At 42.1% G+C, this 19,517-nt stretch overlaps 1 protein-coding gene across 1 annotated transcript in view; it reads left to right on the forward strand.

Annotated features, from left to right (window-relative positions):
• map1aa (microtubule-associated protein 1Aa) overlaps nucleotides 1-17,472 on the forward strand; it is a 71,680-nt gene extending 54,208 nt beyond the window's left edge. The window contains exons 5-7 of the mRNA XM_069190608.1: nucleotides 110-9,335; nucleotides 9,826-10,058; nucleotides 11,015-17,472. Of these exons, the coding sequence (XP_069046709.1) occupies nucleotides 110-9,335; nucleotides 9,826-10,058; nucleotides 11,015-11,170 (9,615 nt within the window). The 3' untranslated portion in view covers nucleotides 11,171-17,472. The remainder of the gene's footprint in view (nucleotides 1-109; nucleotides 9,336-9,825; nucleotides 10,059-11,014) is intronic.
• Nucleotides 17,473-19,517: the final 2,045 nt, after the last annotated feature.

Raw genomic sequence — 19,517 nt, forward strand, 5'->3', positions numbered from 1 at the left:
TTATAAGGCACAGTGTGTTTAGTATCTAGTTTTTTTGCATGGGTGCAGTAAATTAATTTGGACTGAGAATACTAAAGGACCAATCCTGTTTCTGTCTTTCATCTCACAGGTGAGTAACCTGCTGGGCGGAGCAGCCCCAGAACACCAGGCCACTCTTACGGTGATCTGTCAAGGGGAGGGGGGCTGGAGCTCCCTGGGGCAGCAGCATCAGCACTTTCGGGAGTTCTTGGACTTCAGACTGAACCCTGACCCTGTGCTGCCCGAGATGGAGGGCGTTTCGGAGTTCACAGAGTATGTCTCCGAAACTGTAGACGTGCCCTCACCTTTTGACCTTCTGGAGCCCCCTACCTCAGGGGGATTTCTAAAGCTCTCCAAGCCCTGCTGCTACATTTTCCCTGGAGGGCGAGGGGATTCTGCACTCTTTGCAGTCAATGGCTTTAATATCCTCATTGATGGAGGCTCCGAAAGGAGATCATGCTTCTGGAAGCTCGTTAGGCACTTGGATCGTATCGACTCTATTCTTCTTACACACATTGGAGCAGACAACTTGCCAGGTATAAATGGACTCCTCCAGAGAAAAATAGCAGAGCAAGATGAGGAGCAGTCACAGGGATCCACCACCTATAGTGACTGGATGAAAAACTTGATCTCACCAGAGCTTGGAGTGGTCTTCTTCAATGTTCCTGAGAAGTTACGAATGCCTGAATCCATGCTGAAAGTGAAACGGAGCATTGAGGAGGCTTCCCTCACCTTGCAGTACCTCAATAAGCTTGGGATCAAGCCTGAGCCCCTGTATAGAGTAGTGAGCAACACTATTGAGCCCATCACTCTTTTCCACAAGATGGGTGTAGGCAGGTTAGACATGTATGTGCTTAATCCAGTCAAGGACAGTAAAGAAATGCAATTTCTTATGCAGAAGTGGGCTGGCAACAGTAAGGCTAAGACTGGAATAGTACTGCCCAATGGAAAGGAAGGAGAGATATCAGTTCCTTACCTGACATCAGTCACAGCTCTGGTTGTTTGGCTTCCTGCTAGCCCCACAGAGAAGATTGTCAGAGTCTTATTCCCTGGAAATGCCCCACAGAACAAAATCTTAGAAGGTCTGGAGAAATTAAAGCACCTGGACTTTTTGAGATACCCAGTGGCTACTCAGAAGGATATTTCCTCTGGAGTACCTCCTCCAGTGTTAAAACAAACTAAGATGAAGCAAAGGACAGATAGCAAGGAAAGTCTTAAATCATCCCCTAAGCCTCAAGCTTCAACAAAAGTTTCTAAGAAAGAGGCAGATGCTCAAGATGAAGCTTCAGTCGCTGAAACCAAAACTGAGCCAGCAAAAGAGAACAAAAATGAAAAGAAAGAGGAGAAAAAACTGAAGGAAGGAGATAAAATCACAGTCAAGTCACCAAAAGCCAAGACAGAAACAATTGAGGCTGCAAAGCTGGAAAAGAAGAAGCTATCAAAAGAGAAGACCATAAAAAAACATCCTAAAGAAAGGGTGTCCAAAATGGATGAGAAGAAAGACAAAGAAAAAAAAGAGATCAAGAAAGAAAGGCGTGATGTGAAGAAAGAAGATGCTGTTAAAAAAGAGGAGAAGAAAGAAGCCAAGGCGAAGGAAGACAAAAAGAAGGAAACTGCCAAGCCAGAGCTAAAGAAGATAACTAAACCTGACCTGAAGCCATTCACTCCTGAGGTCAGGAAGACGCTGCATAAGGCTAAAATGCATGGCAAGCCCAAAACTGATAAAACTAAAGCCAAAGCAGCTAAAGAACAGTCCACTGAACAAAAGCCTGTTGAAGGTACAGAAGAAGGGCTCGTGGGTTCTGAGCCTCAGCCTGAAGTACAACAGCCTCCTCTAGCACTGGAAGACAGATCCATTGTTTCCTCCCCAGAAGATCTAACCAAGGATTTCGAAGAGCTTAAACAAGAAGTCACACAGCTGGGAGAAGAACCAACAGAGGATACTTTAACAGTGTCCAAGCCACCAGCAGATGACACTTTGATCCCTAGCCCTTACCAAGAGGAAGATACAGAAGAAAGGATTGTCTCACAAATCGTAGAAGACAAAAAGTTTCCTCCTTTGGAGTCCCCTGATGAGGGAATTACAACCACAGATGTTGAAGCCGAATCTCCACATGATGAAAAGCAAATTTCACAGGAAAAAGAGCCAGAAATGGCATCAAAGATAGGAGAGAAATTTGAGGATGAAGGCACAGCAATGGAGGAAGAGGAGGAGGAAGAGCAGGAGGAAGGAAAAGAAATAGCTGAAAAGAAGGAAATAGAGGATGAAGAGGATATGGGAATGGGGGAAGAAGAAGACGGAGGAAAATGGAAGGAAACACAGGAAAAAGTGGATAGAAAGCATGAGGAAGAGGAGATGGAAAAGCGTGAGAAATATACTGAAAAGTTTGAGATGAAAGAAAAAGAGGAACCTAGGAAAGCTGAACTAGAGGAAGATGAAGATGAAGAAGAGGGAGACGTAGTTGAAAAGGCAGAGCTGGAGGAAGCAGAAGACTTAAATGAAACAGCTGAGGAGGAACTGAAGGTCACAACTGAGGGAAAAGAAAAACTTGACAAGGATGCAAAAACAACAGATGAGAAAATCTTTGCCAAAGAACAAGAAGATGAAGATGCGTATCTGTCCAACATAGCAGCAGCAACAGCTGCTGTCACTGCAACTGTACAAGGTGCAACAGCAGCTGAACACATCTCTTATATTCAGGATGAGACTATTCCTGGTTACTCTGAAACTGAGCAGACCATTTCTGATGAAGAAATTCATGAGGAAACAGAAGACAGAATACCACATCTACGCTATGAAGTTGGTTCCTATGATATTTCAGTTCCTGATGAAACAGGCTCATTTGATGCCATCCATGGTATGCAGGAGATGAAAGCAGCTGCTCTGACTGATGTATCAGATTTGGCAACAAAGGGCTTCATAGGAGGGCAAGATCCAGCATTAGCTGTGTACTCTACTAACATTATTGCAGCACCCTTGGCAGAAGAAGAGCACATTTCATCAGCCACTTCCATCACTGAATGTGACAAATTATCATCTTTTGCCACTTCTGTTGCTGAAGATCAGTCTGTAGCATCTGTGACAGCACCACAAACTGAAGAGACAGGAAAGAGCTCTTTGCTTCTTGACACGGTCAATAGTATCCCATCTTCCACTCGTACAGAGGCCACCCAAGGAAGGGATTACTTACCTTCTGCTGGGACTATTTCTCCTACTTCCTCCTTAGAAGAGGACAAGTGCTTCAAGTCCCCTCCATCAGAGGAGTACCAACCCATTGCAGTAGAAGGAGATGCTGCTGGGAGGATGACACAGCTCCATGAGGAGGAAGATGAGGAAGAGGAGGACGAAGAGGAAGATCAGACTCCTAATGTTGAAATGCCACTTGGAAAGCTCCAAGAAGGCTATGCATCTCCTTTGATGTTTCAGGACACAGAGAAGGATTCAGAAATATTTATATCATCTGAAAAACAACCTGCTTCCACATCTGCTATGGAGACCATTACCCAGCTAGCTGTGGATGACATCCAGACTTCTGTCTCCACAGGTGATACTAAGGATGGGACTTTTTCAAAGGCCTTTTCCCCTCCTCCCTCTCTTTCCAGTGCTTTGGTGACAGACTCTAGTGGATTTCCAGATACTGAGGAAAGATGCCTCAGTCCAGATGACAGTACTGTAAAAATGGCCTCCCCAACACAGTCTGGTCCTACCAGTGCAGGACACACACCTTTCCATCAGTCTCCTGTGGAAGAAAAATCAGAAATTGCCCCAGGACTGCAAGAGCACAAGAAAGATGAAAATGAAATAATTCAACAAGCAACCACAACAGAGGTATCTCCTGCAGAACAGGAGGAGGAAATAAAAGGCAAGGAAGACGCAGTCCTTGAAATTCCTAAAGAGGCAAAACCAGAGACGGTCACAATTCCAGATGTTGACAAATTATCATTGCTTGAACAGGACACTGTAGCAATGAAAGAAAGTCCACCCAGCCCTCTACCTAAAGACTTGCCACCACCCAGCCCTCTTCCTAAAGACTTGCCACCACCCAGCCCTCTTCCTAAAGACTTGCCACCACCCAGCCCTCTACCTAAAGACTTACCACCACCCAGCCCTCTTCCTAAAGACATACCTGTTTCTCAGGAGCAAAAGAAAGTTGATGAAGTGCATGCTATGGAGCTCTACTCTACAACAACTGAGCTTCTACCAAGGGAGGAGACAAAGCCAGATTCTGTAGAGGAAGAGTTAACCATACAGAGGAAAGATATCTCTCCTGTAGAGGGAGAAAAGGAGCTTCTGGCAAAAGATATAACTGGTGAGAAGGCCTCATTTCAAGAAACAGATGAGGAAGAGGATGAGGAAGACTATGAGGAGAGAGATATCAAGGAAAGTACAAAATCCAAATTTCTGGAAGAGAAAGAAAGCACATTTCTGGATGAGGAATATACCTGTGAGGCTAAATCTCTAAAAGAAGAGAAAATTGAGGAATTCCCAGTATCTATGACTAAAAACATCTTGTCAGAAAAAGAAAAGGAGCAAGAGCCAGAGAAAAGTTTTGAATCACCCTACCTTAAAACCACACAGGCCAAGTCACCTGAAAGACATGCAGCATCTCCTGTGGACCATGAAGCAAAGCCACAGGTAGTATACTCAGATGAAGAAGAGGAAGAAGAAGACGAAGAAGATGAAGAGGATGCCATCTGCATGGGAGGCGCAGGGTCTAGGCCTTTGTCACTTGAGGCAAGCAAAATAGATTTCATGTCTGATGATTTGCCATCTGTTCCTTCCTCTGACAAAGTTCAGCCTGATCAGTTTCAACCAGAAAAGAGAAGTGATTCCTATGCAACTTCTGCTTTGACAACTGATGTAAATATGGTTGATTTCTCTAGCAAAGACTTAAAGGCACAAGATCTGACTGATGCCGAAGACCGGTTGACTTATTTGCAAGGTAGAGACATCTCACCCGAACCAGAGGAAAAGGTTGTGTTGTCTAAGGCAGAAGAGATTATAGCAGTACCTTCTTGTACAGACATCTCTACCAGCAGCACCTCGGTGATCCCTGAATCTGTTCTTCATGCTTCCACTGCTGAGAAGACCTCTGTGGATTCAGTGCTTTTTGGTGCAGAAAGCCAGAGCAGCACAGAGCAAACCTCTCCTGATGAAACATCCATGCCTCCCCTTATTCAAGGCAAAGCTGATGACCATTATTCTCTAGATGAGCCAGCAGTAAATATAACCAAAGATGAAGAAAAACCAGGGAAGGAGGCAAAACGGGAAATGGAGGGTGAGCGTGAGGCAGCATCTCCAGGTCTCCCCCCAACATCTTCATTCTTCATCCCAGAAAAAGACCAAGTAAAAAAGACAGTTGAAGACAAAAAAGAATCCTCTCAAACAATGGAGCTGCATTCTCCTAAAGACCAAGAAAAACAAGACCTGTCAAAATATTCTCCTGAAGAAGAAAAACCAGCAACAAAAGTGGAGACATGGGACTTAAAGGAAAGCTTCCAGTACTCCATGGGTGAAGACGAGGCTTTAGGCATCCACTACGATGACAATAAAACAGCAGCAGAGAAAGAGCTGGACAAATCCCCAGAAAGAGCAGAAACTGTGGATGTGTTCACGAAGGATGAACAGCACAGGGAAGAACCAATCTCATTCAGCCGAGTTGATTACCACACAGAAGCGTATGTAGAACCAGGGAAAAGTGTTCATTTTGGTCTTTTTGACTTAGAAAGGGAGAGCATTGCTGGAGAACTTGGAGAAGATCGTGAAAAAGGCCAAGAAGAGGAGCATGAGAGGGAGGAGAGACAGCCCACCCCTTTTGTGGTTGATAAGAGCTTTACATACACTGAGATTTATGACAATAAACAAATGCCAGATATGGAGCCCTCTTCCTCTGCCCTTAGTCATATGGAGCAATACACTGATTACTTGGAGAAGGAAGTGCCTTTGGAAAAAGAGAAGGAGGCTGATCAGAAAGATCACAGTCCTTCTTCTCATCCAGTTTCACCAGAAGTCAAGGATAAGGATGGAATGTCTCCTAAAGAGGAAGAGACCCTTTTGAGTGCACAGAGTGAAAAAGAGTTGTCTTCACCTTTGTGGACTCAGACTAAACTGGATGAAAAATCTCAAACTGCCTTGTCAGATTTTGATGATGTTCCTGCAAAACAGTCCATGGCTAAGAAGGATGAAAAAGTGATTACAGACCAAGACAAGGAGAAACAGTATACATCTGAGGCAGAAAAATCAGAATCTCCTTCTAGTCAGTTTTCACTGGAAGAGAAGGAGCTCTTTTCTCCTACCGCTCAGCCAGACGACAAGGACAGTCAAGCTAGCACAGCCTCATATAATGAACCTTCAGTTCAGCACCTGGATGACAACATCCTTGCATCTGATTATGCTTGCAAAAGTATGGCTGGTGCCAGTAAATCAATGATGACCTACTATGAGAAGGAAGAGGCAATTGAGAGGGGTGAAATGAGATTAATGATGGAAGAAGAGCAGGAGGACGAAGGAGAGGAGGAAGAAGAGGTGGGAGAAGAAGAGGAGAGTGCTAGCGACTCAGATTTGGAGAAAGGTGCTAAAGAAAAATCAGAAAAGGAATCCAAGGCTGCATTCTCTGCAGCTGCTTTGGAATATTCATATGAGAGCTTCACAGAGAAAGACTCAGTGTTTCCAGGGAAGGAGGAGGAAAAGAAACAAGAAATCTCCTGTAGTGAACTAGACTACAGCTTTGATATACAAGGAAAGCCCTCCACTTCTGCAGTGTTTGAACCTTCTCCCAGCAGCAGCCAGAAGGCAGAGGTAGAAGAATTTCTTCAGAAAGAAGTGAGCAGTGCATCTTCTCTGTTCTCTGGCAGCTACACTGAGATCAGACAAACCGAGGCCAAAGGATTTTCTTCTGGGGTTGAATACTCCTATGATGAGGTTAGGAAAGACTCCTTCCTTGTGAGAGAGCTGGAAACACAAGACCAGAAAGACAAGAGCCCTGGACCTGATCATCTTGGGCTCTCCTTGACTTCCAAGACAAGTGAAGATAAATTCTTCCAAAGTGAGAAAGATCTTGAATTTGAAAAACAGAAGACTCCTGACCTACTGAGTAAAAAACTGGGGGATTCATTCACATCTGGTTTTGACTATACCACCACATCTGCAACTTCATATTCTTCTTCCTCATCTTACAGTTATTCCTCTTCAGCTTCTGCATCTCTCTGCACTTACCGTCCATTTGGAGAGGAACTGGAGGCTGCAGCTGCCACCTCTGACACACTCTTTAAAACTGATCTCGACAGTACTGGCTTTGAATACTCCTCTTTTAAAGAGGAGCCTTCCTTAATCATGGAATCCCCTTTCTCAAGTGCAGGAGGGATGGTAAAAGATGAGTACCTGGAGGTTTCTGAAAAGCTGGTTACAGCCCCCACAACTGCTGAGTCGTCCTCCAGTCTCACGCGATTTTCTCCCCTCAGTCCCTTTGAAGAAGTCAAACCCTTCCCCCCAATGTCTCCTGCTGCAGATGAATTAAAAAAAGAGCAGGTTAGCTTGACAGACACCACAACAGAAAAGGAACATCATCTTGACACTTCCTATAAAGCTGATTGGGCAGATGAACCAGTATTATCTGTGGGGCCAGGAGCATCTGCCCCTTACTCCCTTTTGTCACAGTCCATCGAAAAAGAGACCACAGCACGGAGTCTGTTTGATGTCTCTCCATTGCAGCCAGCAGATTCCACTTCCAAACGGTTCATGGAAGAGATGGAAGCTGCTGAGGAGGACACTTATTTCTGTGAGATGGAGCAAACCACTTTACCGTGTCGGATCGAATGCCAAAGAATTCCAACAGCTGAACCAGCTGAGCAAAAAGCAGTTATGGCAGCCCCAACTGAGGCCATCTCCCCCTCTCTTACCTCGGCCAGCCCACTCCCAGATGTGCTGGCATCATTTTCTGCTCCACCAACACAGCCTGCTGCACAGTCAGCAACTGCAAATGGGCCCACAGAAGTTAGCATGAGCCCACCAGCAGCTCTCTATGGAGTGACAGATGCTACCTGCACAGGAGCAGCAATACTGGAAAGAACAGAGAAGAAGGAAGAGGAAAAAGCTATGGAGGAGAAGAAACAAAAAGAAGACGAAAAGAGACAGAGCTGCACACTTGAATGGGAACCACAACAACAGCAACAGAGAGCAATGGTATCTCATCCACATTCCCGAGAGGAAGACGACTATGAGGATGATGATGAGAGGGAGCCAGATCGTCCAGCCCGCCCTCTCTCCTTGGCCTCAGGCGATCAAACCTTTCACTCACCGTTCTACCCTGAAGAGCTTATGAAAGCAGAAGAGGATTCTGAACAAGTCCCTCCAGATGTCTGCTTGGGGGCTGCCTCATCTTACTCTCCGTCAGCATCTGTTAGATACTCCTCCTGTGAGTACAAACACCGTAAAGGAGAGCTCTCCCCATCTTTCATCAACCCTAGCCCACACCAACTCTCTAGTGAGGAGGAGGAAGAAGAAGGGAGTGACCAGTCACAAGATGGTGATGACAACCAACAGCAACAGCCATCAGTCAAGCGGAGATCCCACAAACAGCAGCGTCACCACACTCTGCATCATGCTCACCATGGAGATAACAATGGCAGTCAGTCGCATCATCTCCCTGGTGCCATGGCAGCTGGCCTAGGGGTAGCTGGTGAGGAAACCCCTCCAACCTCAGTTAGTGAATCTCTGCCTTCACAGTCTGACTCTGATGTGCCTCCTGAGACTGAGGAGTGCCCATCAATTACTGCAGAAGCCAACCTGGATTCTGATGAAGATGCAGAGTACTTGCCTGTAGACAAATCTGCTGCGGTAGGTGGAGGAGGCAACCATCACACATCCTCCTCCAGGACATCAGACAGAGCTCATGACCCCCCACCTGCTCCCATGGTAGACCCTTTCCCTCAACCCCCACATCCTGACGTATGTATGGTTGACCCAGAGGCACTGACCATGGACCAGAACCGCACAGATAAACTGCTCAAGAAGGACACAAAGACTAACAAAGGCCTGCGGAAGACACTTGGAAAGCCCAAGTCAGCCTCACCTGGCCGCAAGGGAGAAACCAGGGTCAAGAGATCCCCCACCCCTGCCAAGCAGGCTTCCAAAGACTCATCTGAGAAGTCTCAACGAACTGCCTCTGTGAAAAAGAAGGAGGGAGAGAAGGCTTCTAAACCACCTCGGGTGTCTGACATTCAAGGATCTCGAGGAGAGGAGAGAGACGAGGTTTCCAGGTCCAGCCAGAGTCACAATCCAAGCAAGGGCCTTGTCAATGGAGTCAAAAGCAACACAGGTACTGTTTACTTACTGATTTATTGAAGAAAAAGCCTGATAATCTTTTTGTAGGTTCTTTAACAATGTTCACAAGCTATTATTACTGCTGCAGGCCACAATCACTATATAATTAAGAGCATTACGTCTCTAAAAATAGTTGCCCTATACAAAGTAGAGGATCTAAAGAAGGAGCAACTAATCCCTGTAGCCTTTTTCTTGGAATTCTTCCACTTCACCAGTGATATCAAGATTTTTTCTCCCCCAGTATAAATCTATATTTAAAGGTAATAAGTACACATTAACAAAGTTCTTTTGAGGAAAAGTTTGACAGTATAAAATAATCCTAGCTCTTAATGATCTGTCAGTCATAAATTCAACCTGGAAGTCTAAGGTTCATATCCAAGTCCAAGCCCCATTTGACCCAGCCCATTTATTTAATTGAATTGATGGACATTTATTCTATCTAGGAGTACATCACAAATCCAGCATTGCTGTTCTTGCCCTCATAGGATCCAGCTCTCAGAAGTCCACTTCCGGGGCGCCCCCTGGACCCCCAATCTATGTGGATCTAGCCTACATCCCTAACCACTGCAGTGCCAAGAACGTGGACCAGGAGTTCTTCAAGCGCATCCGTGCTGCTTACTATGTGGTGAGCGGGAATGACACAGGCAGTGGAGAGCCCAGCCGCAGCGTCTTGGATGCCTTGCTTGATGGCAAGGCTCAGTGGGGCTCAAACCTGCAGGTAACTCCACTTCTCCTGAGATCATTAGTCTGCAGTATTCCTTAAGTGACTGCTGTTCATTCTAACATAAAAAATGGCTTCCCAGGAGCTCTCACTGGCACAGCCACCAGTTTAAGAGCTGTTTGCTTGATGGCCATACTCTTTCATACATGATGTGCACATCAGTGACTGTCAGAATAGTTGTGTAGACAATTCTAGAGTTAAAAAATTGAATTATTAGCAATAATCAAACTAAACAAGACTCCGCCATCTTCCTGCTTTTAGGTGTCTGTGCCTGTTGCTTAATAAGTCGCTGACTATCTGCTTTATATGAAAATAGATATGCCATCTCCTCATTTACTGGAAACGCAAAAAGAAAGGAGGAAAAAGAAAGGAACTGTGATGAGGCAGCAAGAACACTCTGGCATTGAAAATGAACACAGTGTGGGAGATGTCAACATGAAACTCTCCTTTTTTGGAGCTCTTGGTTCATTCTCTTTATTCACTTTTGAATGAACTATGATGTTTAACAAGAAGAGGAAGAGAGCTGGTTTAAAAATGATAAGGTGCAAACAATTAACTGCCCTCCAATGTCTGTTTAGTGAATTCAGAAATTATAAGTATTATAGTACCTGGCTTGATGAAGGGATACATTTCTGACTTGGGACCTTATGAAACATTATGCAGTGTTTTGGGCTGATCACCAAAAATGAATACTACAACAAATAGTGAGAGGACCATGAATGTATACTTGAAAATCCATTTGACCTATTAACATGTTATCACTATAATTAAAAGTAGCAGTGTACTTGGTGAATTTGTGGAACACTGTCCTGACAATGAAGAAAGGAGCCTGGAATGCTTGTGATTTGAGAATCCTGATTGGCTGAAACAAAATATTAGGGCTAAAGCTGCAGTGTTTGACTTGTGATGATCTCTTTCTCTTACTCATCATTTCTTCTCTCTTCTCCTTACAGGTGACCCTGATCCCCACTCATGACACAGAGGTGACCCGGGAGTGGTATCAGCAGACCCATGAAAAACAGCAAGAGCTCAACATCATGGTGCTGGCGAGTAGCAGCACAGTGGTAATGCAGGATGAGTCTTTCCCAGCCTGCAAGATTGAGTTCTGAGTCCTGTGGGTGCAGTGTCTCTCTGTCTTTCTCCTTGTCTCATTTTCACCCCCTGTCCCGCTTTTGTCTCTGGGGCCTTCATCATAGACAAGTGACAGGGATTTATTTCTGCCTTCTTCTGCTCATTCCTCAACATTATAACACATCCAGGGAATCTCCTTCTTGTTCAGACCTCTTAACCACAAATCAGATTCCCAGTGCTTGCTACCTTTCGGTCTTGGGAGACTGAGCGATCACAGATCAAGGACATTAAGAGGATTCAACCTTTCTCTTTGCTTATACTGAATAAACGTACACACAAACTCCAAATAAGGGTACACACACGCGTGTGTACACACCAAGTTTGAGCCTGTCACACACGTTGCAGAAGTTTCACTTTGTGAACACATCAGGTGCGGCCAGCACATTGAGAACCATTAATTCAAATAATACAGTACATTTAAGCACTTAAATAAACAAACACCTCCTCTCAGACTACAGCAAGGGGTTTTACAAAACTTACCACACTCTGAAACAGAATAATGCTTGGAAAACAACAGGCTCCCACTTGGTGCAGGTTTTCATACACTCCTGTCTATGTGAATTAATTGCTCCCTTCATAGAATCATTAACCCAAAGCCCACTGTGTCTGTCTTTACCCACGGGGTAACTGGGACATTGGACTAATTCAAATCTACCACCCTTCCAGCAAATCTTTACAAAAACGATTTGACGAAATTAAAGCACAAGCAGATGTTTTGTTAGTGTTCAGTATACAGGTGATAGACCCCATATCTCCATCCCTAGGGACTCTGCTAATGGCCAAGCATGCCTCAAGCTTTCTTCTGTGTGATCATTGGCTGTTCCTGTCACCCCATGGATTCAGACAATTCCCACTAGCCATAAAGACAAGACACTATGGAAACCCTGTACTGGTGCAGGACATTTGAGTTTGAACTCATGTCAGCACTGGTAATTCTTAAACCTCCTCTGTGCCATCTCTGAAACTTTTACTTGAGTTTGCCCAGCCTTGCTGATAAATTCAGTGCCTACTAGTAAATGGCACATAGCCTGCAGAATTTAGATGGGAAAATTTAAGCCTTTAGGCTTTTATTTTTTAAAGCGTTTTGATTTAATTCATTATTTTATTCAATAGCATCAGGACTGACAAAGGCATATTAAAATGCAATGAAATGTGCTAGGGCGGTTATTTCAATGAGATTCTTTAACTGTTCAGATGAGCCGAGATAGTGTGCAGAGTTGCACAAAAGAAAATAGTTACAGCTAATGAGCTCTTCATGTCCTGTTTCCTATTTTCAGTACCTGGCTTGGCACTGACAAATGGACTATGTGAGCAGCAAAAGTCCCCCCTGTTCCTGAGAGTATGAGGAAACACCCTAAGCTCTTGCAGTGTATAATATTTATGTTTAGAAAGAAATGTGCTCAACAATTTCAGAAGTACAGGGTATCAAGTACACGAGCAGAACAGTGACCCTGCCCCATTCTGCAGAATTTGATTTCTTTCTGACAGAGTGAATGCCAGTCTTTCACAAAATGCCACCGTCACAATGCATTTGTTGAAAGAAGACTTTTTCTCTGCTTCATGCCAGGGTGTGGAGCAAACGAAGGACATTAGGGACAGATGAAGCTTCTAGCTAACGCAGAGCAAACTCCCAAATATCATTCATTAGGACAGAACCTGCATTTTTTTTTGGTGACCTGTATTTTTTAAAAGCTTACGCAGAGAAGTAAAAAAAAAAAAGTTTAATAAACAGTTCAGTATTCATAAGCTGGAAAAACAAAACTCAGCAATCTGGGCTGACAAACAGAACCTAATTGAAAAACTGCGGCTTTGACACTTCATTTCTCAGCTTACTGGAGGTAAAATTGTTTGCAATCAACTAGAAGTACTCTTTCTGAAGTTTAATGCTGAAAAATATTTCATGGACTACATCTGGTCATTATTTACCCAGAGAGGGGAGTTTATAATTTGTCTTATAATAAATATATAGTTTGCATAGTAACGAGGATACTTTATTCTTGCAGGGGATTTCTATGTGATAGTAGGAAATGGCGCTTTTCTGATCTCTGTTCAGTTCTTGTCATTGTCTTATGTATTGTATTTTAGTGAACATATAAATATATATAAATATATTAGAAGTATAATAATGACTGTAGTGGAGTAATAATGAAAGGTTGAACCCTTTAGAAATCTTATACCTTAGCTTACCAAGGGGTCAGGAGTTGCCTGTATAGCTGCTTTAATTCTGTCCTCTTCTGTACATTTCTCCTGTTTTTCAATCAATGGATTTAAACTCCTGTTTGGGCTTGTTAGTTGGAGACTGTCAGGCTGTGTTAAAATAGACAGGTGCAGCTGGTGTTATATATATAAATATATATATACATATAAAAAAAGGAAAAACAAAAAGAATCAAAAAAAGTTTTTAAAATGCTGCTGTAGCCAACTAATCTAAAACGAATTAAGTTAACCTCTGTTCTTTTTATTTTCACTTTAAATTTTACCCAAGAAAACTCTGTTTCAGAAACACTGGAAATATATATATATATCCAAGGAGTAATACATTAGTTTAATTTTAATAATTCATATTTTACACAATTATTCCCTAATTTATTCTGGGCAATCTATGTTCTTTTTTGACATTATTTTCTATGAGATTTGGCTTATGCACTTGCCAATGCTGCAAATGTAGCAATAGAAACTGTTTGTCATTCAGTGGGTGTGCTCTGAAGCTTGACTGAATTGTGTGACTCCAGTTAAAAAGAGGTCTGGGATAGACTCTGCGATTGAGTTCCTGTACTAACAGTGAGGGAGAGTACGAGTATGTTCCCACAGTGAGGATGGGAAGGTGTGATCGTCATCCACATGTGCCTTGAGGCTCTAAGTCAGAGGTTGAATTTGAAGTGTCTGGTTCACAGGGAGCCCCTTTCACTGATACTAGGCAGGCAGGTCTAGTATAGATAGCAGCGAGAGGGGTCTGCAGAGCCAGAGGTCAGGGAGGAAATTTTAGAGGTCACATCAAGGGCATAAAAAAGCACCAAGAGGGAATGCATCTTTTTGTTATATTTAGTAATTTACTGTAGGTGACTGAATACTATAAACTATTGATGTAGAAAGAGAAAAAAGATATCAGAAGCTCCTAAGTGAAGAGGATGCAAATGATCATTTTTAAACATGCAAACCAACAAATGCTCATGACAATGGAATATGTTTTACAATTGTGAGATTTTTGCGAACATTCAAAGTGTGAACAAAAACATGTTCTTAGTACTTTTGCCTGTAAAATATACTTATAATCACCCTTTAAACCTCTGAGAATGTGGTGGAATCTTTCAAAATTTGTGTTGAAAGCATTTTCATCCCTCTACAAGCTTTGTGTTTTAAAACAAATTAATTTCACTGGGTGGGTCTTCTTTATAAAAGCAGTGAACTTTCAAAGGATTAAGGTTTCAAAAAAATCTGCATATAAAATCTGACCATTATATAGTGGTCATTTAAGTTGGAGGGCATGGAAGTTTTGGGGAGGGGGATAGCTATTTTAAGTGCCCAGAATAGGGTTTATTATCCTTTAAACTCCAAACTCTTCCAGTTGGGACCATTGATAAAATATCTTTTTTGATATCTTTTTTGGAATTCTGGGCTTGTTGCTTGTAGATGATTTTTAACAAAGTGTTATATATTTAATTCTTTTGTTTGCAGTCTAATATTTTTTTTTCATATTTATTTTTTGTTGTTGTAAAAGTTGCTTTTTATTGACAGTATTGTCTAATTTAAAAAAAATATTATTTTTTTTTTCCACGATTGTGATTGTTTTTTAAGTGCCCTAGTTGGGATAGCACTAATCAGAGGTGACTCGTGTTGTTTACATTTCTTTTACATTGAGGAGTTTAGGGAGTATTGGAATGACAGACAGGAGCCTCGTTGAAAGAAGAGTGTGTTTTTTACAGTATACGTGCCGTTTGTGTCAAGTGATATGAAGGTATGCTCTTTCAAATGCTGCATAATATTTAGCGAACAAAAAGATTGTTGGGGAATCAGGGAGCACATCTGGCAGCTTTGACAGTGTCTACTGGGGTCCGCGTCACTGTGAGAGCCAAGCAGCAGGACAGAAGAGAGCTCTTCCTGAACTCTGCTTGATCAATTACTAGTTGTTTTGTGCAGAATTTATCTAATTGTGGGCCAGCATCGGGTTTACTAGGGCTTTCCTCTTTTTGTTTTATGAGTCACGGGAATTAGCCAAGGCAAAACCAGGGTGGTTATCCCGCAATACCTATAGGGATTTAGCCAGGATTAGCAATCTTGTTCCTGTATGGAATCGTGCCAATAGTACAAATTTTCTTCAAAACCCAGAGCAAACAGAGTAGCACTAGTAACTAGAAAAACTAGCTGCTGTCCAGTAAACTACCTGACTCAGCACAGTCAGCCCTCAAATTGGGTAGCTCTACAGTAGGACCAGCCAACAAAGGAGGTTGAATTCATTATTTTGCTCATTCTTGCTCCTTGTGTAAAATGTACAGTGCTAGCTTTTCCGTGCATGCTGTTTATAGTTAAGGAAAACATAACATAGCTGTACAATACCCAGAACAAAGCTGTGATGTAGACAAAGTCTTTACAGCCACTACAAAATAGGAGCTATCCATGCTTGAGGGTGCTGCTATTTCTGTGCTGTTTATTTTTTATTTTTTAGATACATATTAAATAGCTCTCCACGCACAAAAAGGGGCTCTGTGGGAGGGGCATTGAGGGTGGTGTAGGCATTGCTATTGTGGAGACCCAGAAGATAATGGTTTTGGGGCCTAACTATGATGTTGAGTAAATATATCTCAGCAAGACTCTGTAGCCTTTCAAGGTTATTTTGGGCTGCTGGCCTTTTGACCCCTCATTGTGTCTGCAGTCATTTCCAAGTATCTTGAAAGCTGGAAATCATGTTTTTTCTCCCCCTGTCTTCGACAGCAGAGTCCGGTTTTATAGTACAAACATTAGTTACATTGAACTGAGACATTTGTTTTAGAGCACTAAAATAGTCTGCTGTTTTGATTTGTCTTCTGTCTGTTTCATGTCTCTCGAGATGCTAGTTCTGTTGTGATTTAGCCAGTTTTCGACATCTCTACAACCTGTCCATAGCAGCAGGCACCCAGAGGCCTTAGCAGTCAGCTATGGGTGCCTGAATGGAACAAACATGTCAGCCAGTTCTCGAGGTAATAAAATCAGAACAAAAATAACAACTGAGAACTTAAATCTTGCCTAGTTTCAGAAGTGAATGCACTAACTTGAAAAAATAAACATTTTGAATGTCTTTGTAGAGTTTGCTTAACTCTAAAAGCTGCTTTGACTTTAGAAATAAAATAACGGAACAAAAAAACTAAAAAAAAATATCTTGATGAAAGGAAGAACAGATAATATAAGAAAGTGTGAAAGAATGTGATTTACAATACTCAGTGCTCTTGCTGTCTGTGTGCAGATGCAATTTACTTTGTACTGTTGTCTGTTTATATACTTGAGGATAGGCAAGATCCATATTCAAGAGGAGATTTACAAAGGAAAAAGATTTCTGTCTTTTTCCCATAAAAATGCAATGAAAAAAACACTAGGGGTGTTCACTGGGACTGCAGATTTTCACCTACTTGAATCAGACTTCCAACAGATTCAAAAGACTTAACACAACTCTACATACAGTATGCTCACAAAATACAAACCTGACTGCCAGACTGGGCGATCTGATTGCTCTAGTTTTAAAAAAAAAGACAGCTTTCATTTTTATCCAATTTTATCTTGGAAGTGATGCATTTTTCAGGAAAAGAAAGAGTCAAATCTAAAAAAAATGATGCCGAAAAACCTGCTGTGCAAAATGCAGGACTTCGGCCTCGGCTGCATCTTCCCAACTCTCTCCCGAAAATCATCATCAGACAAAACATACAGATCATTTAAATAAGCCTTGCTTGTTTCTGCATGTGATCTCTTATCGGTTATAATCCTGTATGTAATAGTTTAAAAGGAAATTAAACATAAATGCTATTTTAAAAAACAAAATCTATGAAAAAAAAAGCAAATTGTCTTAATGGTACTGAAATGGCAGATGTTACCTGGCCGCGCTGCTCTTTTCGCCGTGGGGTGTTGTAAAGAAGGCGCTGTGATAGTTCTTCTTTTTTTGCGCTGTATTAATCTTTTAGTTCCTCAGATATTTTGTGTGCAATATTCTGTATCTCTCTTTAAATCTAAAAATAAAAAAATAGAACTACTGCAAATTTATTGTAAAACGGAAACAGCCTGGTGATCACCAATAAAATACATTTATTGAAAGTCACCCAGCACTCTTCTGTGTCTTTATTTGTTTCCTACGGTGTGAAATGTAAGCTATTCTGGTGCTGGCAGACCTGCTTCTCAGAACCCACCAAGCAGGACACGCCCCAAGGGACTCGTGTTCTTGACACATTTGGAACACAAGTACACGAGGAAGCAAGCTGTCTGTCCCATTTTGGACACGCATTTTGGCCCTTGCTTATTAACCCAAGAAAGCCGCTCCTGAAGCATTCACACTTTTGAATAATGGCTAATCTACAGCACATGTGGGATCACTAAATCTTTGGAAGATGTATTTTGAAAGCATCACAATCATTTGAGCTCGTATTGCTCCCTTCTTTTTTATGGAGTGGCATTGTAATTATGCATAGAAAACACACATTGTACTGTGGTTTACTCATAGTCAGGTTTCGTGTGGATACAGTTTACTAAATATAACTCCATGCTGGGAAAGGGATGATGCAGAGACGTTGGCCCTTTGCATCTCATTCATAAATACTAAGGGATGAAATGGGAGCTGATGTAATGCTAAGAAAATGAAAGAACGGATGAACCCTAATTAATCTCCAGTTGCGTTTGAAAGGAGGACCATGGTTTTGAACAATGTACAGATTGTGCTGCCAACTTGCTATCCCTCTGCTGAGGGTATAAGTCTGTATGATCAGTTGGTGTTGTTGGGAGGTGGTAGGGGTATACAATACTCACACTTTTGTAATTCAAATAGGCATCGTTAACATGAGGAAAATGTGAAAGGGGAGGGCAGGAGGGGCACTTGCATACTGTTTATACACACTCGAAGGAATTCTGCTGGTTTTGTTTTGAACGTGAACTGAAATTTTTCACATTTCTGCATAGGCAGGGACAGGGAAGTGTAGGAGGGTTACAATGAGAGGGAGAGGGAGAGGGAGAGGGAAAGAGAGAGTACTGTTTGTGCAGACAGTGAAAGGAAGAATTCAGCTCTGTAAACAACCAGCCCTTCAGAACCCAGGAAAGTGAGACTGGAAGCATACTCTGATCTGGGCCAGTGTGAATGCAGTCATGCTGTTAATGGACCACATTTCCATTTGTACAGTTAAAAAATTCCAAATTGTTTCCAATTCAATTTTTTCATTTTGTTCAGAGTTAAACCAACAGCTACAACATGTTAATGAAAAAGGGAGACAATGAGTAATACGTAAGATATTGACACAACACATCTCTGGTCTAACCCACTTGATACAGGACATCTATTAGTGAAATCAAATAATTATTGTTTTCTCTTTCCATCTGTGGGTCTAGAAAGAATAAATTTGGTGGGAAATAGAGAGCTGGTATCAGCCACCTGTCCCAGTGAGTGTATAGTACTTTTCAAATAAGTATAATGTATTTCATTCCAACAATAACCAATTTTTGGACCTACAAAGCTCCTTCAAGTCCCATCAATTACATTGCTTGGTACATGCTGTCAGGTCAATATCAAGAGCTGTTCTTCATTGAGGAGGTAGTGTGAGGAGGTACGTTTTTGTCCTTTTTCATTGTTTTATGGTGAATATGAAGACCATGCCTTCCAGATTTAGTTTCCAATTCCACTAAGTTTTTGGCTGCAGGCTAACAGACTCCCTCATTTACGGAAGTACTGTATCATTTCAGGGGGCCAAGAGTAATGACAAAACATTTGGCAAGTGCTTATTATGGCAAGTGAAACTTATTCTCTAATTAATTTCAAACCTCAAATATTTCCTGGAGGCAGTGCCCAGCTTGATGCATTCACATTGAACAAATAAAATCGACGTGTGGAAAATCTTTGAATATGTAGCAAAATTGTACGTTCTTGAGTGTAATATAAAAAAACAACAGCAACAAAGAAAAGAAATTAACAACTGCATTCCAGCCCAGAGGGTATACTAGGGGACTTGGTTTATTCAGATCTACTGCTATTTTATTTCACGCCTGGTTACAATCAATGTGATCGTCACTGCTGTGCAGCTAGGAAGAAAAAAAAACCTTTCACTGTTTTTTTTTTAAATAAACTGCCTTTAGTATTTGCACAACAAGTGAAGTATTGAGGCA

This window comes from Lepisosteus oculatus, chromosome 5 (assembly GCF_040954835.1).
Source record: "Lepisosteus oculatus isolate fLepOcu1 chromosome 5, fLepOcu1.hap2, whole genome shotgun sequence".
NCBI classification, from domain to species: Eukaryota; Metazoa; Chordata; class Actinopteri; order Semionotiformes; family Lepisosteidae; genus Lepisosteus; species Lepisosteus oculatus.